General features: G+C 45.6%; 4 protein-coding genes, 1 long non-coding RNA gene and 1 pseudogene across 6 annotated transcripts in view; 4 read left to right on the top strand and 2 right to left on the bottom strand.

Annotated features, from left to right (window-relative positions):
* Positions 1-1,136: 1,136 nt before the first annotated feature.
* Positions 1,137-9,185, bottom strand: lamtor1 (late endosomal/lysosomal adaptor, MAPK and MTOR activator 1). Of its 2 annotated transcripts, XM_041876685.2 has the most exons (6): positions 8,687-9,185; positions 7,942-8,058; positions 6,445-6,590; positions 6,270-6,347; positions 6,036-6,159; positions 1,137-2,966 (listed from the first exon to the last, which is right to left on the bottom strand). In XM_041876685.2, exons 2-6 carry the CDS (start codon positions 7,981-7,983, stop codon positions 2,874-2,876), a joined length of 483 nt encoding a protein of 160 aa, XP_041732619.1. In that variant the 5' UTR covers positions 7,984-8,058; positions 8,687-9,185; the 3' UTR covers positions 1,137-2,873. The 2 variants fall into 2 exon arrangements, with proteins under 2 accessions (XP_041732619.1, XP_041732618.1); XM_041876684.1 differs by lacking the exon at positions 8,687-9,185 and having other exon boundaries at positions 7,942-8,221.
* A 648-nt stretch (positions 9,186-9,833) lies between these two features.
* On the top strand, positions 9,834-11,077 carry LOC121566803. The gene is made up of 2 exons (XR_006001000.2): positions 9,834-10,126; positions 10,236-11,077. It is a non-coding gene; the product is annotated as an uncharacterized LOC121566803 (long non-coding RNA).
* A 2,475-nt stretch (positions 11,078-13,552) lies between these two features.
* LOC121557665 (transmembrane O-methyltransferase homolog) lies at positions 13,553-16,352 on the top strand. The gene is made up of 4 exons (XM_041871177.1): positions 13,553-13,784; positions 13,912-14,057; positions 14,338-14,365; positions 16,165-16,352. Exons 1-4 carry the CDS (start codon positions 13,553-13,555, stop codon positions 16,350-16,352), a joined length of 594 nt encoding a protein of 197 aa, XP_041727111.1.
* A 1,043-nt stretch (positions 16,353-17,395) lies between these two features.
* Positions 17,396-19,608, bottom strand: LOC121566802 (annotated as a pseudogene).
* Positions 19,609-20,974: 1,366 nt separating this feature from the next.
* LOC121566801 (folate receptor alpha) lies at positions 20,975-26,513 on the top strand. The gene is made up of 5 exons (XM_041876682.2): positions 20,975-21,153; positions 21,581-21,719; positions 21,999-22,187; positions 24,146-24,281; positions 26,218-26,513. Exons 2-5 carry the CDS (start codon positions 21,591-21,593, stop codon positions 26,487-26,489), a joined length of 726 nt encoding a protein of 241 aa, XP_041732616.1. The 5' UTR covers positions 20,975-21,153; positions 21,581-21,590; the 3' UTR covers positions 26,490-26,513.
* A 62-nt stretch (positions 26,514-26,575) lies between these two features.
* The window catches only part of inppl1a (inositol polyphosphate phosphatase-like 1a), a 58,972-nt gene continuing 58,583 nt past the window's right edge, over positions 26,576-26,964 (top strand). The window contains exon 1 of the mRNA XM_041876681.2: positions 26,576-26,964. This exon is cut by the window's right edge and continues 1,088 nt beyond it. The gene's annotated coding sequence lies outside the window, so the exon portion shown is untranslated.

Below are 26,964 nucleotides of genomic sequence, written 5' to 3'. Positions count from 1 at the left end.
TGCAAATTAGGCTGCCACCAATGCGCCTCCCCTTAGCCCCACATGGGGGGGGTAGGGTGAGATGGGTTACAGGGGTGGTTTATTCCACTAATACTCTTAGACCGTGATCTCCCTGTGCTGTCTGTTCACTGAGGGCTACGTGGCTCAGAGCCCTATCTGTAACAGGTGCTGAGTTAGTTGCAGCTGCGTAGCATTCTGACAGGTGCTTAAAATGAGCAGAGAGAAAAGGGTCTAGTTACACACCGACTCTCTGCCTGTCTACATAGCAACACTGCAACTCCTACTGAGTTTTGGGGCATTCTCCCTCTCTGTTCAGTGCTAAATTACTACTGGTTTACAGTGTGTATAGAGTCACTGTATGTATAGATGTGTTCAGTCCTGGAGCCTTATGGTCAAGAGAAAGCAGAAGTTTGTGTACCCTGACAAACCCAGTAATAAGAACCCCCCTGTGTGTTTGTTTTTACGTGTGTAGGGGGTATGTGATTGCGGCTCTGCCTCACTTGAAGATGTTGGACTTCTGCGCTGTAACGCACCAGGAGCGAATCATGGCCCAGGTCTGGCATCGCCCCAGCAACCACAGCGAAAACACCAGGAAGAACCAGAACAACTTACCTGTCACCACAGAAACAGTAGGAGGGGGGACACAATCGTCATGCCAACCAACCAAAGAGTTCCAGAACCACAGGCATACATCAGAAGACCATTATGACTGACGCGTTATGTAAAAGTACAATACGAATCTACTCATCAGAAACTCTGTCTGGTGTCTGTCAGAGTTGGGGAAGAAGGAATAGTACATCTACAATAGATGTGACCCTGACCTGTATAATTATTTAACTGGACCAGTGACCAGGAATAGAACCCTCTCACTCACTCTCCCCAATGCACGCTTTTGTAGGTGTTACTTTTTTGTGTTGAAATATGGATCTGAGAATTGACCTTTTACCACTAGTGGATCAGTAGGTATGAGATGTACTGGAGAATCCCGATCATGATAAACAACATCTTCATAGAAAGTGTTTTTAAATCATTTCCATTAGTTACAGTATGCACACTACATAAGATGTGATACAATAGGTTTATTGGAACGTTACCCCACACAATTATCTCTATACAGTCCTACAGAACACCAGTCGTATTGTTGAAAGTCTTTAATGCATTAATTAATTGGGGAAAAAATGTATTAACAGAATACCTTAATAAACCTTTTGGTACTAGCCTAAGAAATTAACAATGTAATCCAGGTAGTATTACACACTGAAGTAACAAAACAAACAAAACAAACGCACTGCAAAAAGTGGAAAATAAACAGCCTTGCAGATCATCCCTTTAAAGACCCCAGAGAGGCACCCACACACACACTCACCCCGGAGCATAAATACACTTAAAACATAAATAAATAATCACAATAACGCCTCTGATCGTTTTAATTTAGAGGATACTCACAGGTTATGGATGTTTATCCCAAACTGCCATGACAGCTTTTAGTTTCTGGTTAATGTGAGTAACTCGTCACAATCTGTTGTTTTGTTTAAAAATCTAACAAACTTGGGTATTAAGGGTTTTTTGTGTCATAAACACTGGGCTGCTGTATCCTTAGTTTTGATTGGCTCCTAAAACTTTAGCCAATCCTGACCAACACTCGCTACAAAAGGGGAGGTGCATACAATCCATTTCTTGCTTCTGACAGAATCACAGAAATCTGTACATAGAAGGCATCTACACTTCACTGATTCATTTATATTACAAGCCCCCAAACCCTACCCACCCACCTAGACCCACCCCCTCCCTCTAAGCCCCAGCCCCCCACAGTGCCCACCCCGCATCTGTATTTTTTTCCCTAAAGATATGAATCCAAGGACTGACAGCTAAATTATTGAAGTGCTAAGCATGTTTCCACCAGAAATCAGAGGCAGAGAAACCCATGTGGATTCCCATCTCTGTCCCCACCCACCATTCACCCCTGCCAGCATGAGCTGAACTCAAGAGAAGCCTCATACGGGTCATATTGGATTTGAACTTAGGTACTATAGTTGAACTAAGTCCCGGCTGTTTTTAAACCTACCCAACCCAGTTCTCTCTTACATTAGGTCAATCTAAGGATTCTAACAAAGATAAAGAAAACTATAGTGAGGGCTCTTTGTAGAAATTCGTATTGATGACATTTACATTTACATTTTAGTCATTTAGCAGACGCTCTTATCCAGAGCGACTTACAGTTAGTGAGTGCATACATTTTTCATACTGACATGAGACTTGAGGGGTGGGATGTGTGTTCTGGGTGACGGGTCCACACAGTGTCAGAACAACAGCATCCCCATGCTGACTAGTGGGTTGGCTGGCTGTGGACATCTTTTTTTGTCCTGTTACTGTGCTACATTTGGACATGCTTAACTACCCTATTTTCCTAGCTGTGGTTAGTTAGTTAGTTAGTATATTACCGTAGCTGCATATCAGACGAGGCTAGCTACTCCTGAAACTCACAGCCAGAGCTAACGCCACCAGCAGCCTAGCCATGCCGCACAGCTAGCTAACCGTTTATTCATTAAATCAGACTCAGTCACTCTTCAAACAAGAAACTTTTAAATTACAAAAGCTGCCCTAACACCATTATCGTTATACTACCATATGATAGTAAAAGATTCCTTGACGGCTGGTGAAGGAAGGATGAATGGTGGCTTTGAAAGGTGGTTCTGAGGAGTGCAGGGCAAGGTTGGTTAACCTTTTCAGCAGGGGAGGCCTGGTTGTCATAGTCCTCAGCTGGAGCAGCAGGTTGCTAGTGGCATAGCTGGGTAGCACAGGGACTGGTAATCATAGATGCATTGTGGGTATGGGGGACGGGACGGGACGGGATGAGTATTATGGAGGCCAGATCAGGGGATGGCAAATTGAACCACTAGCTCTTCTTTAGCATCCACCTTGATCTGAGAGATTGCACTGTAAGCATAGGCAGCTATCTTGGACACCTGTCAAACAATTAGAACAAATTAGGTTAACATGCATCAAATAGGCTACATAATGCGTTTTTATTTTTTGCTCCAGAGCTGCCATACACTAACAGATTTATGGATAGGGAAAGCACATGACTTATAGAAAGATGACCTGATGAATGTCTGAGAATGGCACTGTGTGTGTGTTAGGGGTGTAACGGTACACGTATTCGTACCGAACGGTACGGGGACCTCGGTTCGGTCCGCACTGTGAATACATACTAAACCATTTTTTGATAACCTAGGCCTATAGGCTATGCCTACACTGATTTGTATTGCTTGAGTAAATCTGAGCTGGAAAAAAAAAAAAACATTTCAGGCTATTCCGTTAAAACAACTAGAGCCTATGCAGACGTTGTAATCAACATTCTAATCTTAATTGGCACATTCCTTTTGTGAGGCGCAGCCAGGAACTAGTTCTGTACGATGGCGAGTAGTAGGGTGGATAAACCAGGAGGATTCTCCATCATCGTTTAAATCTCCAGTTTGGGAACATTTTGGTTTCCCAGTAGATTACAACGGCAATGGACAGAGGGAGTATGTTATCTCAAACATGTGGACACATATACACTTACATCACCCCAGTATTCCTACCACCGGAGCAAGACGGAGACGCAAAAAAACACCACAACCTTGTCTCCCCTCTGCATTCAAGCAGCTGATTCTGACCATGCCGAAGAAATTTCAAGAGCGATAGGTATGTTTATAGTCGCGGATATGCGCCAATTATCGGTGGTTGAGAAGAATAGGTTGTTTCAGCACCCTGTGAAAGTGTAAAGCCAATCAAATTGTATTTGTCACATGCGCCGAATACAACATGTGTAGACTTCACCGTGAAATGCTAACTTACGAGCGCTTTCCCAACTATGCAGAGTTAAAAAGTAATTGAAAAGAATATTAACAAAATAAATACGAGGGTACAAGGTAGTAATGAGACTATATACAAGGAGAACCGGTACCAAGTCAATGTGCAGGGGTACGAGGTAGTAATGAGACGATATACAAGGAGAACTGGTACCGAGTCGATGTGCAGGGGTACGAGGTAGTTGGAGTAACATGTACAGGTAGGGGTAAAAGTAACCAGGCAACACAGGGGGTTGGTGGCACCTTAATTGGGGAGAACAGGCTCATGGTAATGACAGCAGCGGAATCAATGGAATGGTATCAAATACATCAAACACATGGTTTCCATGGTTTCCATGTGTTTGATGCCATTCCATTCGCTCCAGCCATTATTATGAGCCGTCCTCCCCTCAGCAGCCTCCACTGCTAGGCAATCAGGATAGATAATAAACAGAGTAGCAGCAGTGTATATGAAGAGTGTGAAAGTATGTGCGTGTGGCGTCAATATGCTTGTGTGTGTTTTGTGCGTATGTAGTGTGTATTGGAGTGTCAGTATGTGTGAGTAGAGCCCAGTGAGTGTGCATAGAGTCAGTGCTAATTCCTTAGTGATATGGACCCCGAGGCACTTAAAGCTCTCGACCTGCTCCACTATAGCCCCGTTGATGTGAATGGGGGCATGCTCGGCCCTCAGTTTCCTATAGTCCATGATCCACTTCTTTGTCTTGCTGATGTTGAAGGAGAGGTTGTTGTCCTGGCATCACACTGCCATGTCACTGAACTGACCTCCTCCCTATAGGCTGTCTCATCGTCGTCGGTGGTCAGGCCTATCACCGTCGTGTCATCAGCAAACGTAATGATGGTGTTGGCAGCCACGCAGTCGTGGGTGAACAGGGACCTGAGGCGCCCCCGTGTTGAGGGTTAGCGTGACGGATGTTGTTGCCTACCCTCACCACCTCACCTGGGGGCGGCCCGTCAGGAAGTCCAGAATCCAGTTGCAGAGGGAGGTGTTTAGTGATGAGCTTGCAGGGCACTATGGTGTTGGAATGCTGAGCTGTGGTCAATGAACAGCATTCTCACATAGGTGTTCCTCTTATCCAGGTGGGAGAGCACAGCGTGGAGTGCAATAGAGATAGCGTCATCTATGGATCTGTTGGGGCGGTATGCGAATCCAGGGTGTCTGGGATGATGGTGTTGATGTGAGCAATGACCAGCCTTTCAAAGCATTTCATGACTACAGATGTGAGTGCTACGGGGCGATAGTCATTTAGACGGGTTACCTTGGCATTCTTTGGCACAGGGACTATGGTGGTTTGCTTGAAACGTAGGTATTACAGACTGGGTCAGGGAGAGGTTGAAAATGTCAGTGATGACACTTGCCAGCTGGTCAACACATGCTCGGAGTACGCGTCCTGGTAAATCCGTCTGGTCCCCGCGGCCTTGTGAACGTTAACCTGTTTAAAGGTCTCAGCTATGGAGAGTGAGCTCACACAGTTGTCCGGAACAGCTGGTGCTCTCATGCATGGTTCAGTGTTGCTTGCCTCGAAGCGAGCATAGATCTATGCTCGTCTCGTAGGCTCGCGTCACTGAGCAACTCGTGGCTGGGTTTCCTTTTGTAGTCCGTGATAGTTTGCAAGCCCTGCCACATCTGACGAGCGTCAGAGCCGGCGTAGGAGGATTCGATCTAAGTCCTGTATTGACGCATTGCCTGTGTTGCGCTTACTACAGACGGATGGACCTCCAGAGCTACAGAGAGCTACTTAACATTACAGCCGAGTGTGAAATGAAAAGTACTGTGCCAGTTTATAAGAGTCACACAAGTGTGCATATTTTTCTCTTTGTAAGTAAACATTATTGCATAGGCCTACACAATGTCTGCATATTGATTTCACACGCATATTGCACTTTATTTTAGCATTTTTGTTGTTGTTAATGAGTAATCATGTGTTTTCATTTAAACAATACAAAGTGTTGTTATTCCTGATGGCGCTCTTATCAGGCATTATATGACTCATGATCATATATGGAATCAAGAATACCAACACTTTGTATTTTCTTAAATAAACTAATTTAACTAACGTAACTGTTGGCATTTCATTTTCCCGCTGTACCGAAACAGAACCGCGACCCCAAAACCGCAATACGTACCGAACCGTGGGTTTGGGAAACGTTACACCCCTAGTGTGTGTGCGTGCGTGCATGCACCTGTTGTACATCCGAGTATGGCACCAGATCACTAGCGAGTACTTGGTGCGGCTGGCTGGTGAGGGAAGGGAGAGGGAGGGGCTTCTTCTGAGACAGACTGTTACTCAACAAGGCCAGTTTTGTACTGAAAAACACACAATAAAGACAGGTTAGTACTGAAACACATTAACAAAGCCAGTCAAAACAGTCTCCAAAACCCACAGACACATTAAGCAACTACCTCCACACACCCACCTGTATTGCCGAGCTTTGTCCATGTACTCATGCTGCTCCATGCCTTGAGAGTCTGCAGCTGAGACATCGATGATGTTCCTAAGAAACGGAAAGACGGGCAGGTAGTCAGCCGAATTCAATCCCAAATGGATAATGCCCATGATGGCGGAGGAGAAAGAGAATGTTTGTGTCTTACAGGGCTGTCTTGGTAAGGATGGATGTGAGTAAGGCCTGTTCGTCTGTGCGGGCTGAGGGTACACTGGCGGAGCTCCATTCTGTGCCGTTGAGGGGCTTGCTGTCGGGGTTCGGGTGGGGGATCAGCGGCTTACGCTCATCAGGGTCCTGAGGTACAATATGCGCATTGCGATCACAAACTATCACAACATCCTCCATCACAGGCTGTTAAGGTAACCAAATTCTGACCTTGCTTATTGCTAAAATGAGTATCATATGACCTCTGAAATGAAGTCTAAAACAAAGGGCGCCCTACAACCCCTATACTACTCATCCCCTGATCTGTTGCTGTGACAGGCAGAAAATAATGAACCCAAACTAAAGTTAACTAACCCTGATATGATACTGGTGTGTATAGGGCCCTGTGTAGCTCAGTTGGTAGAGCATGGTGCTTGCAACGCCAGGGTTGTGGGTTCGATTCCCACGGGGGGCCAGTATGAAAAATGTATACACTCACTAACTGTAAGTCGCTCTGGATAAGAGCGTCTGCTAAATGACTAAAATGTAAAATGTATATTTCAACAGTATTATCCTGTGTTATAACAAGGTTAGCTAAGCAATGGTAGGCTATATGTGTACAACAGTCATCTGATAAACAGTAATAAATCAGAAACCATCCCCGCCTCACATTTTCCAAAGGGAAAATAAAACTTCCCTTCACCAAATTCCATTTTTGATGGGAAATCTGAGTTCATATGACATGCATCTGGGAGAAGTTGATTGGCTGGCCAGTTCAACACGTTCCAACGGCTTGAACGAATGTGAACCTTTGAGGCCCAGTTTACATAAGTGGTCACGTTTTACCGGACCTGATTGATCATCATGACAGGTGACAATTTAAACTAAACTATTGTCTGTCCTGCTGTGCAAGTAGATAGCTACTGACGTACACATATGAACTGATTAAGTTACCTAGCTAGTAAGCTAGATACTGTTTACAATTGTCAACAAAGGTTGTCACTATTTTGAAACTTCTCTTAATTAGCTAATGTTGTTAGGTGTGTTTGTCAACTTGCCAATCAGGGAACTAACGTTAGCTAAACTCCCTAGGCCCAATATTTCTAACACAGCTAACAGTTCTCTCTGAAATATTATATATTTCTCAATTCCACTCTTGTACGTTTAGATGTGTGTGCATTGTTGTGAATTGTTAGATATTACTGCACTGTTAGGAACACAAGCATTTCGCTACACCCGCAATATCTGCTAAATGTGTATGATACCAATGCAATTTGATTTGAAAGGTCTGGCTAGCTAAGCTAGCTATCTGCTGGGTCGTAGTTGGCTAACTTAAAAATAGTTTCCTTTTAACGCGCAAAGAAGCACCATCTCGTCACTTTTGGCTCGTGGAATTCGATACTGTCTCGCAATGTCCTGATGACCCCAAAGAAAGGAAATACTTTTTGTCAAATAATATTTTACACCCTAGATAACCGCCTCGTATTAGCTAGTTAGCTACCTGCTCGGTGGTCTCGTTCTCGCTGCTGTAACAACAACCCATTGCGTCCGCTGGGCGTTCGGCGGTCTGCCAGGCACGCGAACCCAATCTCCAACTACTCCACCCCGGAAACTATAGCTATAATAAGAGAAACAGACCCTGTCTCAGTCCAAAGGAAAGGAATCAAACTTATTTCCTTGTTTCTCGCTGACCGCTTATGTCAGCTAATACTACAAACAAAGCCTATCACATGACAGCAGTTTTTGAGCAGCCAGGGCTGAGAAACAAGCGTATGACATCCGGCCAATGTGAAGCTGCCATGTGGACAGATACCCTAATCACGTGAAAGGGGTATTTTATTTTTTAAAGAGTCCTTAAAATGGTGAGCTTGTTATTGTTTTGACTGGGGAATAAAACATGCAGAAAACAGACGAAACGTAAGGAAAATGCATAACGAAGAGATGGCAAAAATACATTGCTAGAACAGACTCGTTGGAGGCAGGTTCTGCCCTAACAGCCACTTTACAGCCCTCAATAACCGGGAGTCACACCATTGCATTTGATGTAAAAACCAGTTTGTTCTGCATGACGCCAGGCGCCCTCTCATTACAAGTTTGACTACTACTAGGTTGGTTGCACCCGGCTACGTACTTCTCCTCCAGGACTGCTGAACAACCACCGCGCTGCTTTGTTTTTATTCTACACATATTGTCAGTATGGCTCAGCTGAAGTTATCACTTTGCGTGTTGGTGTCTATTTCGTTTACCTCGGTTTTGACCACAGACAGCTCCGTTCAGTTTGCGTCCGAAAGTCTCAGTTCATCCACGTTGTGCTCGGTGTGAAAGCCCATCCCCAGCACACTTTCTCTGTGCCACGGCGTCGGTTACAGGGATATGCGGCTGCCCAACCTGCTGGGGCATGACTCGTTGAAAGAAGCCCAGCAACAGTCGGCCGCCTGGCTGCCGTTGGTCTCCAAACTCTGCCACCTGGATACCAAGAAGTTATTGTGCTCGCTCTTCGCCACAGTGTGCCAACCGGAGGGGCCCGTGCGCCCCTGCCGTGGGTTGTGCGAGGCTGTGAGGGACGGTTGTCTCCCTGTGATGAGCGCGTTCGGGTTCCCGTGGCCCGACATGTTCAACTGCACGCGGTTCCCGCGTGGGACCCATCTCTGTATTCACACTACCACCCGAGACTCACAGCATGCGCAGAAGGGAGAGGAAGAGGGTCACGAGGAGGCATGTCGTAGTAAATATATAATGTTATAGCTTGGTCTGACTAAAATCTTGTGCATGACCCATCTTGTGTTGGGCCTTTGTATTTAATACAATGCACAAAAGACTTCTATCTTGTCAGCCTTATCAGCAGGTGGCTATGGACAACACCCACGCCATAGGTCTCTCAGTTCTTCCAACTCACGAGTTCTTGCTCTGAGGACACACACACACACATACACACACATCATCACTGATAAACACACACACACACACACACACACACACCACTGACACACACACACACACACACATCATCACTGATAAACACACACACACACACACACACACACACACACACACACCACTGATAAACACACACACACACACACACACCACTGTTAAACACACACAAACACACACACACACAAAAACCCCCTTCTCTTAGGCTGAACATCTGAAGACAGAGAACCCGACTCAGAGCCAATGCAACAGTGACACTAGCCTGGAGGTGACCTCGCCCAACTCATCAGGACCAATCAGAAGATCAGAACTACTAGAATCAACCTACTTCATTTTATTGTATAAAATGTCAGCACACAATGTTTAGGCGCTCTCTCAGATATCTCCCTACGAGATTGACGAACGGGTCCGTGCACGCTATTTACAGATATCTTTACCTCTGAATAAACTGCCTTATATTATACAATTATCCACCTTGTCCGAAAGTCTCTACTTGGTCTCCGTTCTCCAGTAAACTTGTGATCATCAACAGGCATCAGAGGGTTTGTGCCTATCATCATCATCATCATCATAATAGAGAGCTGATCCTCTGCAAACATTTCCCACTCTCTTTCACACACACACATCCACACTAACCCTGTTCTCCGTGGCATGTCTCTTGGTGTCCTCAGGAACAGTGATCTGTGACGCATGCAGTCTGGCTGCTGAGGGAGAGGCAGACATCCAGAACAACTTCTGCAAGAGTCCATATGGTGAGTGATATGTGTATGGCATTGGTTACACTTTACACAAAGACTTATAGAGGTCTATAACGTGTTTACATGTGTTTACAGACATGTATTTCTGTGTTTCCTCTCTCAGCCTTTAAACTGCGTATCGGGAGTGTGTCTGTGGAGGGGGGTGACTGCAGGTTAGTCCTCTGGGCCGGAGTCGCATCCTGAGGTGCAAGGGCGGAGGCGCGGAGAGGGCCGAGGGGGGGGCAATGGCCTACAGTGCCTTTTGGCTGCAGGAGGGGGGTACCTGCACCTGTCCTGCCCTGGAGGAGGCGAAGGGAGAGGGGAAGGGGTCCCTGGCAGGGTTGTGGTACCTGGGCCACGCTGACACACAGGAGGGCAGGCTGGTCCTCTCTAGGCTGGTGATCTGGAGGAGGGGGGGCAAAGAACTCAAGAAGTTCATCAGGAGACTGCTCAAACAACCCTGCTGATGATGTCATCAAACAATCATAGAGAGACTTTCCAATTTGGCCAATTGGATGCGGATGAGAGGACACCACAGCCCTGTTACATTTCAGCCCCTAGGCCTAGATCCTATCCCTTCCATATCCCTTTAATATTTATTTCATATTCATATCATCTAGCTCTGGAGAAGTGGTGCCTTCATCATATCTATCCAGTCTGTTCAGATCTATGAAGACCTGTGGGGAAGGGGCTAGGCAGAAGGGAGACCATCAGAGGACCAGTGTTTGTTTGTTTGGGTCCATGTTCTGGACACCTGTCACATATGAATTATGAAGTTGAGGTTGTTTTTTATCAAATGTGAGGACATGATTATGATTTGTGTGAGCCGAGTCAGAGGACACAGTTACCAGTGAGGCACAGAGCAGCATTAGTTCCATTCAAAGCAGAGTATTATTGTCTGATAGTAGAGACTGATCAGAGACTGCTGTTTAACAGTGTCTAATAAACATTATATTGAGCTGTAAATACTGCTGTCACTGTTCTTTTCTGTGTGTGTGTGTTTTCTGGATCCTTCTGTTGGTGGGAAGAGAGAACTGATTCTAGACACACTCAACACCTGTGACTGTACACCTGATCCACCGATGTCTGTCTCTCTGTCTGTCTGTCTCACTCTCTCCACTCCCCCCCCCCCGATCACCCCTTTCTCCACCGCCCCCTCTCTCTCTCTGATCACCCCCTTCTCTCTGCCCCCTCTCTCTCTCTCTGATCACCCCCCTCTCTCTCTCTCTGATCACCCCCTTCTCTCTGCCCCCTTTCAGCTCTTGGGTGTCCTTTGTCAGTAGATCCAGCATATTAAGAACTTTCCCTGTAGCCTACCATTGATGTATTGCTGTATATTTACTATGACATAATAATAACGTAATTGTGAGAAACAATGGAGCGGTGCGGGGGAGGGGTACTATGGCCACACCTGTTTTCTGTGAATAAAACAAACATGCCCAGCTTCCTTACTACCCACTCTGCCCTCACCTGTGGAGCACTGACTATAACCTTTCTGAATTTCTCCTATTTGCCAAACGCATCTCTGGGCAGGTGAGTCTTGTTTTTGCTGTATGGCGTTTATGTGGGAGAGAATATTATTTTTTTACAAGAGGTTTCTGTTATGGTAGGTTGAGTTGTAGTAGTATAATGTAGCGTTGTTTGGGAGTGAGATGAGGGAATCTCCTGTCACTCAGTGTAAAACTCTAGTAACAACAGTATGGAGTTGGCCGGAGGAGCAGCTCTGTATGTGGGTTAGCTTGCTGGTCTATAAGTACAGAATGCACTGTAGCGGGTGTATGTTTAAGGAGCTGAAATAGGAGGATTTCACATGAATTGAGGAAGAGTTTATTTTATTATTGTTTTTAATGAATAGTATGTGTGCTGGTAGTCTCCCATCTCCTGGTGTGTGTTTAGATATGTGTGCCTACTGTATGTACAGGTGAAGTCGGAAGTTTACATACACCTTAGCCAAATACATTTAAACTCAGTTTTTCCACAATTCCTGACATTTAATCCTAGTAAAAATTCCCTGTCTTAGGTCAGTTAGGATCACCACTTTATTTTAAGAATGTGAAATGTCAGAATAATAGTAGAGAGAATTATTTCTTTCAGCTTTTATTTCTTTCATCACATTCCCAGTGGGTCAGAAGTTTGCATACACTCAATTAGTATTTGTTAGCATTGCCTTTAAATTGTTTAACTTGGGTCAAACGTTTCGGGTAGCCTTCCACAATAAGTTGGGTGAATTTTGGCCCATTCCTCCTGACAGAGCTGGTGTAACTGAGTCAGGTTTGTAGGCCTCCTTGCTCGCACACGCTTTTTCAGTTCTGCCCACAACATTTCTGTAGGATTGAGGTCAGGGCTTTGTGATGGCCACTCCAATACCTTGACTTTGTTGTCCTTAAGCCATTTTGCCACAACTTTGGAAGTATGCTTGGGGTCATTGTCCATTTGGAAGACCCATTTGCAACCAAGCATTAACTTCCTGACTGATGTCTTGAGATGTTGCTTCAATATATCCACATAATTGTCCTTCCTCATGATGCCATCTATTTTGTGAAGTGCACCAGTCCCTCCTGCAGCAAAGCACCCCCACAGCATGATGCTGCCACCCCCGTGCTTCACGGTTGGGATGGTGTTGTTCGGCTTCCAAGGGACCCCCTTTTTCCTCCAAACATAACGATGGTCATTATGGTCAAACAGTTCTATTTTTGTTTCATCAGACCAGAGGACATTTCTCCAAAAAGTACGATCTTTGTCCCCATATGCAGTTGCAAACCGTAGTCTGGCTTTTTTATGGCGGTTTTGGAGCAGTGTCTTCTTCCTTGAGCACCAAAGTACGTTCATTTCTAGGAGACAGAACGCGTCTCCTTCCTGAGCGGTATGATGGCTGCGTGGTCCCATGGTGTTTATACTTGTGTACTATTGTTTGTACAGATGAACATGGTACCTTCAGGCGTTTGGAAATTGCTCCCAAGGATGAACCAGACTTGTGAAGGTCTACTATTTTTTGGCTGATTTCTTTTGATTTTCCCATGATATCAAGCAAAGAGGCACTGAGTTTGAAGGTAGGCCTTGAAATATATCCACAGGTACACCTCCAATTGACTCAAATGATGTCAATTAGCCTATCAGAAGCTTCTAAAGCCATGACATCATTTTCTGGAATTTTCCAAGCTGTTTAAAGGCACAGTCAATTTTAGTGTATGTAAAATTCTGACCAACTGGAATTGTGATACAGTGAATTATAAGTGAAATAATCTGTCTGTAAACAATTGTTTGAAAAGTTACTTTTGTCATGCACAAATAGATGTCCTAACCGACTTGCCAAAACTATAGTTTGTTATCAAGAAATGTGTGGAGTGGTTGAATAACAAGTTTTAATGACTCCAACCTAAGTGTATGTAAACTTCTGACTTGAACTGTATGTCTGTGTGTGTTTTCCCTTGCAGCAGTACTATGGAGTCTGGTGCCATTGCGCTGGCCTTCCTCCCCCTGGTGTTGACTTTTATTATTCGCTACTACTTTATGTTGTTCTACCGGGCGGTGATGGTGAGACTGAGCCGGGAGGAGATGGCCTTCCAGTATTTTCTGATCCACGCCAACCCCGGCGACCCAGAAAGAATCCTGGAAACCTTTGACCTCTGGTGCAGCAAGGTGGAGTTCATCAGCAACATCAGCCCCAAGAAAAGTGACCCCATCTGACTGACCACAACCCCCCCCATTCCTCCCCCCCTCTTCTCCAGCCACCACATTTACCTGTCTGACCACACCTATGTGTCTGTCTGTGTGTAGGTAAGATAATGGACCCCTGACAGTGCTGGGTTCCCACTGTGGATACAGCACAGTGCGTATTGCCCGGGCACTGCCCCCGGGCGCCAAGCTGTACAGTGTGGAAATGGATGCAAGAAACGCTTTTATAGCAGAGACGGTCTATACGCCTGCGGGCTTCGACGATGACACGGTGAGAGCAGAGCGCACACACACACGGTGAGAGAGTAAAACACACAGACAAACAGACCCAGTGAGGGAAAATCTGGTCAAATTGACCTCCCAGGTGGAGCTGATAGTGAGTCCATCAGATGAGGTAATCCCAAAGTTGTGGGCAGACTACGGTCTGGAGCGGTTGGAATTTGTGTTCATGGACCACTGGAAAAATTGCTACCGTCCTGACCTGCAGGTAGCTAACTCACTCATAACCCCTATGACCTTAGTCTGTTTTTATGTTGTTGTTCCCTGAACAGCACGGAAAGTTCACCAGCCAAAATACACGTCAGGCAGAGTAGATGAGCACCTATCCTGCTGCAGCGCTACAGTGCATTCGGAAAGTATTCAGACCCCTTGACTTTTTCCACATTTTGTTACATTACAACCTTATTCTAAAATTGATTAAAATATTTTTTCCCCTTATCAATCTACACACAATACCCCATAACGACAAAGCAAAAACAGGTTTTTATAAATATTTGCAAATGTATTACAAATAAAAAACGGAAATATCACATTTACATAAGTATTCAGACCCTTTACTCAGTACTTTGTTGAAGCACCTTTGGCAGCGATAACAGCCTCGAGTCTTCTTGGGTATGAAGCTACAAGCTTGGCACACCTGTATTTGGGGAGTTTCTCCCATTCTTCTCTGCAGATCCTCTGAAGCTCTGTCAGGTTGGATGGAGAGTGTTGCTGCACAGCTATTTTCAGGTCTCTCCAGAGATGTTAGATCGTCTTCAAGTCCAGGATCTGGCTGGGCCACTCAAGGACATTCAGAGACTTGTCCCGAAGCCACTCATGCGTTGTCTTGGCTGTGTGCTTAGGGTCGTTGTCCTGTTGGAAAGTCAACCTTCGCCCCAGTCTGAGGTCCTGAGAGCTCTGGAGCAGGTTTTCATCAAGAATCTCTCTGTACTTTGCTCCGTTCATCTTTGCCTCGATCCTGACTAGTCTCCCAGTCCCTGCGGCTGAAAAACATCCCCACAGCATTATGCTGCCACCACCATGCTTCACCGTAGGGATGGTGCCAGGTTTCCTCCAGACGTAACACTTGGCATTCAGGCAATCTTGATTTCATCAGACCAGAGAATCTTGTTTCTCATGGTCTGAGAGTCTTTCGGTGACTTTTGGTAAACTCCAAGCGGGCTGCTATGTCCATTTTACTGTGGAGTGGCTTCCATCTGGCCACTACCATAAAGGCCTGATTGGTGGAGTGCTGCAGAGATGGTTGTCCTTCTGCAAGGTTCTCCCATCTCCACAGAGGAACTCTAGAGCTCTGTCAGAGTGACCATCGGGTTCTTGGTCACCTCCCTGACCAAGGCCCTTCTCCCCCGATTGCTCAGTTTGTCCGGGCGGCCAGCTCTAGGATGAGTCTTGGTGGTTCCAAACTTCTTCCATTTAAGAATGATGGAGGCCACTGTGTTCTTTGGGATCTTCAATGCTGCAGACATTTTTTGGTACCGTTCCCCAGATCTGTGCCTTGACACAATCCTGTCTCGGAGCTCTACGGACAATTCCTTCAACCTCATGGCTTGGTTTTTGCACTAACATGCACTGTCAACTGTGGGACCTTATATAGACAGGTGTGTGCCTTTCCAAATCATGTCCAATCAATATAATTTACCACAGGTGGACTCCAATCAAGTTGTAGAAACATCTCAAGGATGATCAATGGAAACAGGATGCACCTGAGGTCAATTTCGAGTCTCATAGCAAAGGGTCTGAATACTTAAGTAAATAAGGTATTTCTGAAAAAAATTTTGTAATACATTAACAAACATTTCTAAACACCTGTTTTCACTTCGTCATTATGGGGTATTGTGTGTAGATTGCTGAGGGAAATGTTTTATTTAATCAATTTTATAATAAGGGTGTAACTTAACAAAATGTGGAAAAAGTCAAGGGGTCTGGATCCTTTCCAAAGGCACTGTAGGTATATAATTGTTTTGTGTGGACACCAGGACGAGCTGTTGCTTCAGTAACTGCGAATGGGGATTTGGATAAAGGAATGAGCTACCACCTCCTTATTCCTATCTATAACTTTCCTATTAACCCTCCCTTTCCCCATGCATTGTGTCCTGCAGGCTCTGGTCTGCTGGGGAAAGGCTCTGTAGAGCTTGCTGACAACATCCTGTTTCCTGGGGCTCCTAACTTCCTCCGACACGTCCGCAAGAGTGGCCTCTACGAGTGGAAGCTCCACAGGGCCACTCTAGAGTACAGCAAAGGAATCAGGGATGGGATGGCTGAACTGGTCTACCTGGGGATCAAGTAGTGGGGGGAGGGCAGGGGGCACAGAGACGGACACACTTATCTAATACTAAGACATACAAGGTTGGGGGCAACTTACTTCTGGTTCTGTTATCTGAGCCTCCTAGTCTCCTGCTGCCTTAACCCTCCTAGTCTCCTGCTGCCTTAACCCTCCCAGTCTCCTGCTGCCTTAACCCTCCCAGTCTCCTGCTGCCTTAACCCTCCCAGTCTCCTGCTGCCTTAACCCTCCCCGTCTCCTGCTGCCTTAATCCTCCCTGTCTCCTGCTACCTTACCCTCCTAGTCTCCTGCTGCCTTAACCCTCCCAGTCTCCTGCTGCCTTAACCCTCCCAGTCTCCTGCTGCCTTAACCCTCCTAGTCTCCTGCTGCCTTAACCCTCCCAGTCTCCTGCTGCCTTACCCTCCCAGTCTCCTGCTGCCTTAACCCTCCCAGTCTCCTGCTGCCTTAACCCTCCCAGTCTCCTGCTGCTTTAACCCTCCCAGTCTCCTGCTGCCTTAACCCTCCCAGTCTCCTGCTGCCGTAACCCTCCCAGTCTCCTGCTGCCTTAACCCTCCCAGTCTCCTGCTGCCTTAACCCTCCCAGTCTCCTGCTGCCGTAACCCTCCCAGTCTCCTGCTGCCTTAACCCTCCCAGTCTCCTGCTGCTTTAACCCTCCCAGTCTCCTGCTGCCTTAACCCTCCCAGTCTCCTGCTGCCTTAACCCTCCCAGTCTCCTGCTGCCTTAACCCTCCCAGTCTCCTGCTGCCTTAACCCTCCCAGTCTCCTGCTGCCTTAACCCTCCCAGTCTCATTTACATTTAAATGTTTTACATTTAAGTCATTTAGCAGACGCTCTTATCCAGAGCGACTTACAGTTAGAGAATACATATATTTTTTTTATACTTGCCCCCCGTGGGAATCGAACCCACAACCCTGGCGTTGCAAACGCCATGCTCTATCAACTGAGCTACATCCCTGCCGGCCATTCCCTCCCCTACCCTGGACGACGCTGGGCCAATTGTGCGCCGCCCCATGGGTCTCCCGGTCGCGGCCGGCTGCGACAGAGCCTGGATTCGAACCAGGATCTCTAGTGGCACAGTTTGCACTGCGATGCAGTGCCTTAGACCACTGCTGCCTTAACCCTCCCAGTCTCCTGCTACCTTACCCTCCTAGTCTCCTGCTGCCTTAACCCTCCCTGTCTCCTGCTGCCTTAACCCTCCCAGTCTCCTGCTGCCTTACCCTCCTAGTCTCCTGCTGCCTTAACCCTCCCTGTCTCCTGCTGCCTTAACCCTCCCAGTCTCCTGCTGCCTTAACCCTCCCAGTCTCCTGCTACCTTACCCTCCCAGTCTCCTGCTGCCTTACCCTCCAAGTCTCCTGCTGCCTTAACCCCCCCAAGTCTCCTGCTGCCTTAACCCTCCCAGTCTCCTGCTGCCTTACCCTTCTAGTCTCCTGCTGCCTTCTGCTTAGTGCCCCCTGCTGGTTGAATATCGCTCTCAGACAGCATCTCACGTGTTTTACAGGTCTATGTGGCATCAATAAATACATGACATACATTGAACAGCAGGGAAAGTTCACCAGCCATAAGCCACTGTCAGGCAGAGTAGATGAGCACCTATCCTGCTGGAGCGCTACTAAGGGGGAATCAGAGAGTAGCGAGGATTACTCTGGTCAAGATCATCCACTGGTCTTGGTCTGCTCCCTCCATATCCACCTGCAGTTTGAGCAAGATGAGAGAGGGATGAGTGAAATGTATAATAAGAAGTCCTAGTATTTCCCTTAGTGTTCCATAGTCGTGACCCCTAACCCCTGATTGTGTGGGTGTGTGCGCGTTGACCTCGTTGACCTCGCCGTCGTCCGGTGACTCGTTGTAGTCGTTCATCTCATCTATGTCCTCTCAGAGTCTTCTTCACTATCTTCCTCATCCTCTTCCTCCTTGTCAAATGTCTGCTACACACCCACAGAGAACAGAAACAAAAACAACCACACACACCAGAGTGAGCATGGGAAAATGACAGAAAACATCCTTAACAGCCACTATAAATTAAAGGACCGATCAAATCAAATGTATTTATAAAGCCCTTTTTACATCAGCAGATGTCACAAAGTGCTTATACAGAAACCCAGCCTAAAACCCCAAACAGCAAGCAATGCAGATGTAGAAGCATGGTGGATAGGAAAAACTCCCTAGAAAGGCAGGAACCTAGGAAGAAACCTAGAGAGGAACCAGGCTCTGAGGGGCCAGTCCTCTTCTGGCTGTGCCGGGTGGAGACTATAAGAGTTGTTGTTCAAACGTTCATAGATGACCAGCAGGGTCAAATAATAATCACAGTAGTTGTAGAGGGTGCAACAGATCAGCACCTCAGGAGTAAATGTCAGCTGGATTTAATAGCCGAGCATTCAGAGGTCGAGACAGCAGGTGCGGTAGAGGGAGGGAGAGAGTCAAAAACAGCAGGTCCGGGACAAGGTAGCACGTCCAGTGAAACGATGTGTGTATAATTTGAGGAATGAAATGCCATGAGATATTAAAACCTCTACCTAGTTGCTAAACTCCCTTTCTGTGTACCACACTACCATAACCAAGTTTACACAGGGTAGGGGGTTTAGGATCACCATCTTTAACTTTATTTGGTTTGAATGTGAGCTAGCAAGCAATACAAAAGACGTGTTTGTATGTGCTGTTCTCTCCTACTATAGCCTCTCCTAACTCTTTTTTTGGATGGTATAATTAAAGCTCTTGCTTGCCCTCCCTCACCCTCCTCTGGCCCTGATGACTCCCCCTAATCTGGCAGCTGTTGGGAATAACCACAAAATATAATATCGCAGGACTTGGTCAAAAACCATACAAATCTCGTATACATTTGGGTCAACTTTTGAATGAAATTATGAGTGACCGACAGGTTAGTTGTCTAATTAAGTAAAATAAACGTTATTTAAAGCTCAGATACCTCGAAGATTGGCTTTCCAATAGGCATCAGGCTATTGTCCTTCTCTGCAATGCTCTGTAACTAAAGGGGAGAGACAGGAGAGGTCAGTGTGTGTGTGTGTGTGTGTGTGTGTGTGTGTGCGTGCGTGCGTGCGTGCGTGTAAGTGTCTGAACCCAGGTTGGCTCTGTGACTCCTGCTAGTGTTGCCCTGTTTTCTCTCTCAGTGTGTGTGTTTGTATGTACCCAGGTCTGGTGCTGTTGCTCCTGTTGGTGTAGCTCTGTCTCATCCACACACGGCCGGTCCAGGTTGAACTACAGAGACTCTGTCATCCAGGGAAACAGCAAGGGGAACTGCGTGGACATCTCTGTCTGAGAGGACACACACACTTCACTGAGACAGGATAGCTATCAGCACCCACCTAGATAACAGACTTGGCTAGATTAGTACACAGCTAATCAGATTTTGGTTTCAGTGACCCTAAAATAATGTGTGGGGAGTGTAGCTAGCTGTAAGAAATGTCACAACATAGCTCCTAGCTGCTAACTTGGGTAGGTTAGCTACCTAGCTAGCTACAGTAAGAATCACACAGATTAGGTTTTGAATGCTTTAAACTGGTATCTGTTAAGTTATTGCAGATCTTCCTTACTAGCTGGCAAACACTCTTCACCCTGCATAATGTAGCTAGCTATCATTGCACATAGATCATGTAGCCAACACTGCAATAACGTTGGCTAGCTAGCGATGCTACAAAACAATATTTTATACATAAAAAAATATATACATGTCAAAATATTCACCGTCTTACCTGTAAAAGCACTAACGTTATCCCGACTAGCTGTCAAAATATAAATTTCCACATTTAAACTGACCGGAAACCATTGATTTCTTGTAAACTCTCCCGGTGTGTACGCATATCCTTCCACAAACGTTCCGCTTACTACTACTACTACTACTACTACTACTACTACTGCTACTACTTTTTCTACTTCGTCTTTAGAGTTTTAGCAAATATTTTTTATAACTAAACCATCTCATTGTTCTATCTGTGCTTTTATATCAGACTACACTTACTGGTGTATTGCCATCACCTACTGTATGGGGTCTTCTTCTTTGATATTATTGCGGGTGCATGCCGCCACTTACTGTTTTAGCTAAACTAAATAAACTAAACTAAACTCAACGTACTTCTTTATTCAGATTCAACTGCCAACGCCCATCCCTACAAGCTCTGGGGCCTGAGCGGGAAGAGCATCTTCGGACAGTATTCTTTACGATGTTTAGGCAGTGAAGTCCTGGAAACCCAAAAAGTGAAGAATCACGTGATGCTTGGTGGTAATGGCATTATGCTGGATAATATGGATACCTTGACCTCTGAGTCAGCTGTCATAAAACTGAGGAGTTACACATATTATAAAAGTTATAAAATCACAAATGCAATGACCCTAAACAAACTTATGTTATGATAGATAAATAACTGCAACATCCTATGTTAGATCTGTCACAGGTCATGTTCTCTTTAAGAATGATAACAAACGGGGAGTTTTATGTCTCTATTGCAGTAATCTGTCAGGTCATGCTGCCGTTTCACATTTAAATCGCTATTAGCACATAAACTACTGGTGGATGGAATCTTACAGTAATGAGGCTGAGACCTTGGCTTGAGATAAGACAAAAACTCGATAAGACAAACACACACAGAGGCAGACTTTGCTCCATTGAGACCATTCTCAGTTGATTGTAGGAGTCATTTGCATGTCAGGGGAGTTTTTGTTCCATTCCAAGACACGCCATGGACACACATGATCATACACACACCTGGGGTTACAAAAGCTGCTCTGCGCTGTAAAGGACTTCAAATCACGTTTAGGTGATTGAAACAGAACTGCTGCACCAAGGAATTTTACAAGGTATTGTGAATAATTTTTTGAATTCTTCTCATTTGCTCATGGTTTCCATACCTCTAGATTTTGGTTCATTTGAGGGAGTGTGAGATTTTCAGTAAATTGATAGATGCCTATGCTTTGTGAAGAATGTGTGTGCTGGAAGGGTTTAACTCAAAAAGAAACTGTTCTTCCTGTAATATATCAGCAGGTAACTGTAAAACATCTTTCTCAATGTGTTTTTAGGAGATTTCTATGGTTGTTAATCTGTGTGTGTGTGTGTGTGTGTGTATGTATGTCTGTGAGTGTGTGCGTGTGTGTGTGTGTGTGTGTGTGTGTGTGTATACAAGACTGTGTGTGTGTGTGTGTGTCTGCTTTACCCATGCAGTGTGTAGTTGATAGAAGTGCAGTGTGTGTAGTTAGTATCTGTGTGTTCTCTCCTCCTCCAATCCAGCTGTAGAGACATGTGGTGGGTCTTTGTCCTGCTGCTATCCCTGGCCAGCCGGGCTCTGTCTTTAGAAATGCTCAACATGTGTATGGATGCCAAACATCACAAAAAAGAGCCTGGCGCCGAAGGACAACTCTATCGACAGGTGTGTGTGTGTGTGTGCGTATGTGTGTTTATGGTAGGAGAGTGAGTGGAATGGATGGAAAAATAATGTTATTTTCCTCCTGTAGTGTGCTCCATGGAGGGATAATGTTATTTTCCTCCTGCAGTGTGCTCCGTGGAGGGATAATGTTGTTTTCCTCCTGTAGTGTGCTCCGTGGAAGGATAATGTTGTTTTCCTCCTGTAGTGTGCTCCATGGCGGGATAATGTTATTTTCCTCCTGTAGTGTGCTCAATGGAGGAATAATGTTTTTTCCTCCTGTAGTGTGCTCCATGGAGAGATAATGCATGTTGTACAGCTAACACCAGTACGGAGGCCCACGATGATAACTCCTATCTGTACAACTTTAACTGGAACCACTGTGGCATCATGACCCCCAAATGCAAGAAACACTTCACCCAGGACACCTGCTTCTACGAGTGCTCACCTCACCTGGGGCCCTGGATACAGCAGGTAAAGGCATAGCATTTTTCCTAGGCAGATAATCTGGCATGTGGCCTGACTAGACTAAAGGTATTGAGGGAATTTGAATAAGCTGGCCTGGGCGGATGTATTTTGCACCGGGTGAAAAGTGATTGCATTAGTTTTGGAACCGGGATGCCTCCCGGGAGTGAACCAGGTGCCCCGTTCTGGTTTACGGCAAAGTCGGCTCAAAACAAAAGTGATGTAGGCCTAGGTTAACCACGTGGAGTAATGAATAAGATTCTGTGTTTTCACATGCAAAAGGGATTGCTTTTGATAAAAACACTTTATCTGCCTTCTTAATGAAAACTAGTCTAAAATATTCAAACATATATTTTCTGGAAAAGGGATTGTATGTTTTTGAACAATGCATCAAGCTGCCTTCTTGACAACAAGACCGAGTGGCACAGATTACTGTTTGATTTCAGCGAGGCGCACCTCCCTCACCAGCTTCGCCCGGTCACGTGACATGCCATATCAATCAATCAAATGTATTTATGAAGCCCTTTTTACATCAGCAGATGTCACAAAGTGCTATACAGAAACCCAGCCTAAAACCCCAATCAGCAAGCAATGCAGATGTAGAAGCACGGTTCAACCCGGGCCATTTTAATTGATTCCCCTCGGTGTCTCAGCCATGGTCTCAGCCATGTCACAACTACTAAAATAAAGTACACTACATATACAAAAGTATGTGGACACCCCTTCAAATTCAATCTCCATAGACAAACATTAGCAGTAGAATGGCCTTACTGAAGAGCTCACTGACTTTCAACATGGCACCCTCATAGGATGCCACCTTTCCAAAAAGTCAGTTCGTCAAATGTCTGCCCTGCTAGAGCTGCCCCGGTCAACTGTAAATGCTGTTATTGTGAAGTGGAAACGTCTAGGAGCAACAATGGCTCAGCTGCGAAGTGGTAGGCCACACAAGCTCACAGAACGAGACTGGCGAGTGCTGAAGCGCGTAGCGCGTAATGATCGTCTGTCCTTGGTTACAACACTCACTACCGTGTTCCAAACTGCCTCCGGAAGTAACTTCAGCACAATAACTGTTCGTTGGGAGCTTCATGAAATGGGTTTCCATGGCCGAGCAGCTGCACACAAGCCTAAGATCACCATGCGCAATGCCAAGCGTCCGCTGGAGTGGTTTAAAGTTCGCCACCATTGGACTCTGGAGCAGTGGAAACACACTCTCTGGAGTGATGAACCACGCTTCACCATCTGGCAGTCAGATCGACAGATCTGGGTTTGGCGGATGCCAGGAGAACGCTACCTGCCCGGATGCATAGTGCCAACTGTAAAGGTGGTGGAGGAGGAATAATGGTCTGTGGCTGTTTTTGATGGTTCGGGCTAGGCCCCTTAGTTCCAGTGATACAAGTCCCCTTAGTTCCAGTGATATACTACAGTATACAATGACATTCTAGATGATTCCGTGCTTCCAACTTTGTGGCAACAGTTTGGGGAAGGCCCTTTCCTGTTTCTGCATGACAATGCCCCCATGCGCAAAGCGAGGTCCATACAGAAATGGTTTGTTGAGATCGGTGTGGAAGAACTTGACTGGCTTGCACAGAGCCCTGACCTCAACCTCATCGAACACCTTTGGGATGAATTGGAACACCGACTGTGAGCCAGGCCTAATCGCCCAACATCAGTGCCCGACCTCACTGATGCTCTTGTGGCTGAATGGAAGCAAGTCCCCTTAGCAATGTTCCAACATCTAGTGGAAAGCCTTCTCAGAAGAGTGGAGGCTGTTAAAGCAGCAAAGGGTGGACCAACTTCATATTAATGCCGATGATTTTGGAATGAGATGTTCGATGAGCAGGTGTATGTGCGCCACAAAGAAAATATTGAATGAGGGAAATCAAGGAGTTTCTCAAGGCTAGTTTCTATATGTATTTTATGCTTTAAAATGTTGAATGAATCAACATTCTATGACTTGTATTGTGTAGGTGGACCAGTCTTGGCGCAAGGAGAGGATCCTACACGTGCCTCTGTGTCAGGAGGACTGCCACAGCTGGTGGGACGACTGCAAGGATGACTTCACCTGCAAACAGGACTGGCACTATGGCTGGGACTGGACCACAGGTAACACACACACACACACACACACACACACACACACACACACACACACACACATACACCCACACACACACACACACACACATACACCCACACACACACACCACACGCAGACAAAGACACACACCAGGTAACAACACATCCGCCATGCTGACCCTCAACACGGGGTTCCGTCAGGTGTGCATGCTTAGTCCCTTCCTGTACTCCCTGTTCACCCACGACGACGATGAGACAGCCTATAGGAAGGAGGTCAGAGACCTGGCAGTGTTGTGCTAGGACAACAACCTCTCCTTCAACGTCAGCAAGACAAAGGAGCTGATCGTGGACTACAGGAAACGGCGGCCGAGCATGACCCCATTCACATTGACAGGCAGTGGTGGAAAAAGTACCCAATTTTCATATTCAAGTAAAAGTAAAGATACCTTAATAGAAAATGACTCAAGTAAATGTGAAAGTCACCCAGTAAAATCCAACTTACGTAAAAGTCTATAAGTATTTGGTTTTAAATATACTTATGTATCAAAAGTAAATGTAATTGATAAAATATACTTAAGTATTAAATGTAAAAGTAAAAGTATAAATAATTTCAAATTCCTTATATTAAGCAAATCAGACGGCACGATTCTCTTTTTAAAAAATGTACGGATAGCCAGGCGCACGCTCGAACACTCATTATTTACAAGCATGTGTTTAGTGATCAGAGGCAGTAGGGATGACCAGGGATGTTCTCTTGATAAGTGTGCAAATTAGACCATTTTCCTATCCTGCTAAATATTCAAAATATAACGAGTACTTTTGGGTGTCAGGGAAAATGTATGGAGTAAAAAGTACATAATTTTCTTTAGGAATGTAGTGAAGTAAAAGTAAAAGTAGGCAAAAATATAAATAGTTAAATAAAGTACAAATACCCTAAAAAACGACTTAAGTAGTACTTTCAAGTATTTTTACTCAAGTACTTTACACCACTGTCAACAGGGCTGTAGTGGAGCGGGTCGAGAGCGTCAGGTTCCTTAGTGTCCACATCACTAAGGATCTATCATGGTCCACACACACCAGCATAGTCGTGAAGAGGGCACGACAACACCTTTCCCCCCTCAGGAGGCTGAAAAGATTTGGCATGGGCCCTCAGATCCTCAAAAAGTTCTACAGCTGCACCATTGAGTGCATCTTGACTGACTGCATCAACGCTTCTATACCAGGCGGTGTCAGAGGAAGGCCCTAAAAATTGTCAATGACTCCAGACACCCAAGTCATAGACTGTTTTCTCTGCTACCGCACGGCAAGCGGTACCGATGCACCAAGTCTGGAACCAACAGGACCCTGAACAGCTTCTACCCCCCAAGCCATAAGACTGCTAAATAGTTAGTTAAATAGCAACCAAGTAGCTACCCGGACCATCTGCATTGACCCTTTTTGCACTCACTTTTTTTACTCATCACATACCCTGCTGCTATTGTTTATTATCTATCCTGTTGCCTAGTCACTTTATTCCTAGTTATATGTACATATCTACCTCAATTACCTCATACCCCTGCACATCGACTCGCTACTGGTACCCCGTGTATATAGCCAAGTTATCGTACTCATTGTATATTTATTATTACTGTTATTATTAACTGTGTTATTACTTTTCTATTATTTCTCTATTTTCTTTCTCTCTGCATTGTTGGGAAGGGCCCGTAAGTAAGCATGTCACTGTTAGTCTACACCTGTTGTTTACAAAGCATGTGATGAACAAAATGTGATTTGATTTGACAGACACATACACGCACACACACAGGTATACGCTCTCTCACAGACACACACAAACATATATTGTTTTATTTAAATGCAAAATAAAACATTGTGATGAAACATTGTTTCTTCATCCTGTCCTCTCTCCTCCCCTTCTCTTCTCTCTACTCTATCCCTCTTCCATCCTCTCCTCCCTCTCTCTCAGGGCGTAACCGCTGTCCTGCTGAGGCTATGTGTCGTAAGTGGACAGATGTCTTCCCTACAGCCCAGATTATGTGTGAGAAGATCTGGTCTGACTCCTACAGCTACACTTCCCTCTCCAAGTCTTCTGGCCGCTGCATGCAGCTGTGGTTCACCGGAAAGAACCCCAATGAGAAGGTGGCAGAATACTACTTAAACCACGCCCCCTGGCAACGTGCTGCCCCCGCAACACTCCTCCTCCTGGCAACAATGTCATTAAGTGTTGTCCTGCTCTGAATAAAACCACAGATGCTTATGTCATAGATGGTTTTATGTGTCCTCGTCTCCCTACACACTTTAACTGTCTCTCTGTGGCTATATGTCTCAAATCAAATGACATCCTATTACACATATGCACTACTTTTGACCAGAGACACAGGAAAATAATTACCTCTTTCCTCAGTCCTCACCCTCACTCCCTCTTCATGCTGTCCTCTTCTCCCTTCCCTCCTCTGTTTCCTCTCCCGTAGAAGGGTTCAGTGTTTAGTGTTTAGCACTCAGCCTGCCTTGGCACTGAGGCTGCCAACAGAACCTTACTCTCTGTCTAGGATGGTAGGATATTGCAGGGAACCAAAAAAACACGACCAGTCTTAGAGGGAGGCCAATCTGCTTCAGTTCTCAGTAATTATGGGGTTCCATTCCCCAGTGTGTGTGTGTGTGTGCGTGCGTATAGTCTGTTCTTTTATGTTTCCATTTGTCAGAGTGTGTTAAG

Source organism: Coregonus clupeaformis, chromosome 5, assembly GCF_020615455.1.
Source record: "Coregonus clupeaformis isolate EN_2021a chromosome 5, ASM2061545v1, whole genome shotgun sequence".
Classification (NCBI taxonomy): Eukaryota; Metazoa; Chordata; class Actinopteri; order Salmoniformes; family Salmonidae; genus Coregonus; species Coregonus clupeaformis.
This window is presented reverse-complemented; position numbering and strand designations above follow the sequence as displayed.

Excerpts from the sequence above, each read along its gene's own strand:
- lamtor1 (XM_041876685.2), bottom strand. The coding sequence starts at position 7,983 with ATGGGTTGTTGTTACAGCAGCGAGAACGAGACCACCGAGCAG. Across the intron at positions 6,160-6,269 it reads GACAAAGCTCGGCAATACAG|TACAAAACTGGCCTTGTTGA; the intron begins GTGGGTGTGTGG and ends TGTGTTTTTCAG. Across the intron at positions 2,967-6,035 it reads CATACTCGGATGTACAACAG|GTGTCCAAGATAGCTGCCTA; the intron begins GTGCATGCACGC and ends ATTGTTTGACAG.
- LOC121557665 (XM_041871177.1), top strand. The coding sequence starts at position 13,553 with ATGGAGTCTGGTGCCATTGCGCTGGCCTTCCTCCCCCTGGTGTTGACT. Across the intron at positions 13,785-13,911 it reads CAACATCAGCCCCAAGAAAA|TGCTGGGTTCCCACTGTGGA; the intron begins GTGACCCCATCT and ends GACCCCTGACAG. Across the intron at positions 14,058-14,337 it reads CGGGCTTCGACGATGACACG|CACGGAAAGTTCACCAGCCA; the intron begins GTGAGAGCAGAG and ends TTCCCTGAACAG.
- LOC121566801 (XM_041876682.2), top strand. The coding sequence starts at position 21,591 with ATGTGGTGGGTCTTTGTCCTGCTGCTATCCCTGGCCAGCCGGGCTCTG. Across the intron at positions 21,720-21,998 it reads AAGGACAACTCTATCGACAG|TGTGCTCCATGGAGAGATAA; the intron begins GTGTGTGTGTGT and ends TTCCTCCTGTAG. Across the intron at positions 22,188-24,145 it reads TGGGGCCCTGGATACAGCAG|GTGGACCAGTCTTGGCGCAA; the intron begins GTAAAGGCATAG and ends TGTATTGTGTAG.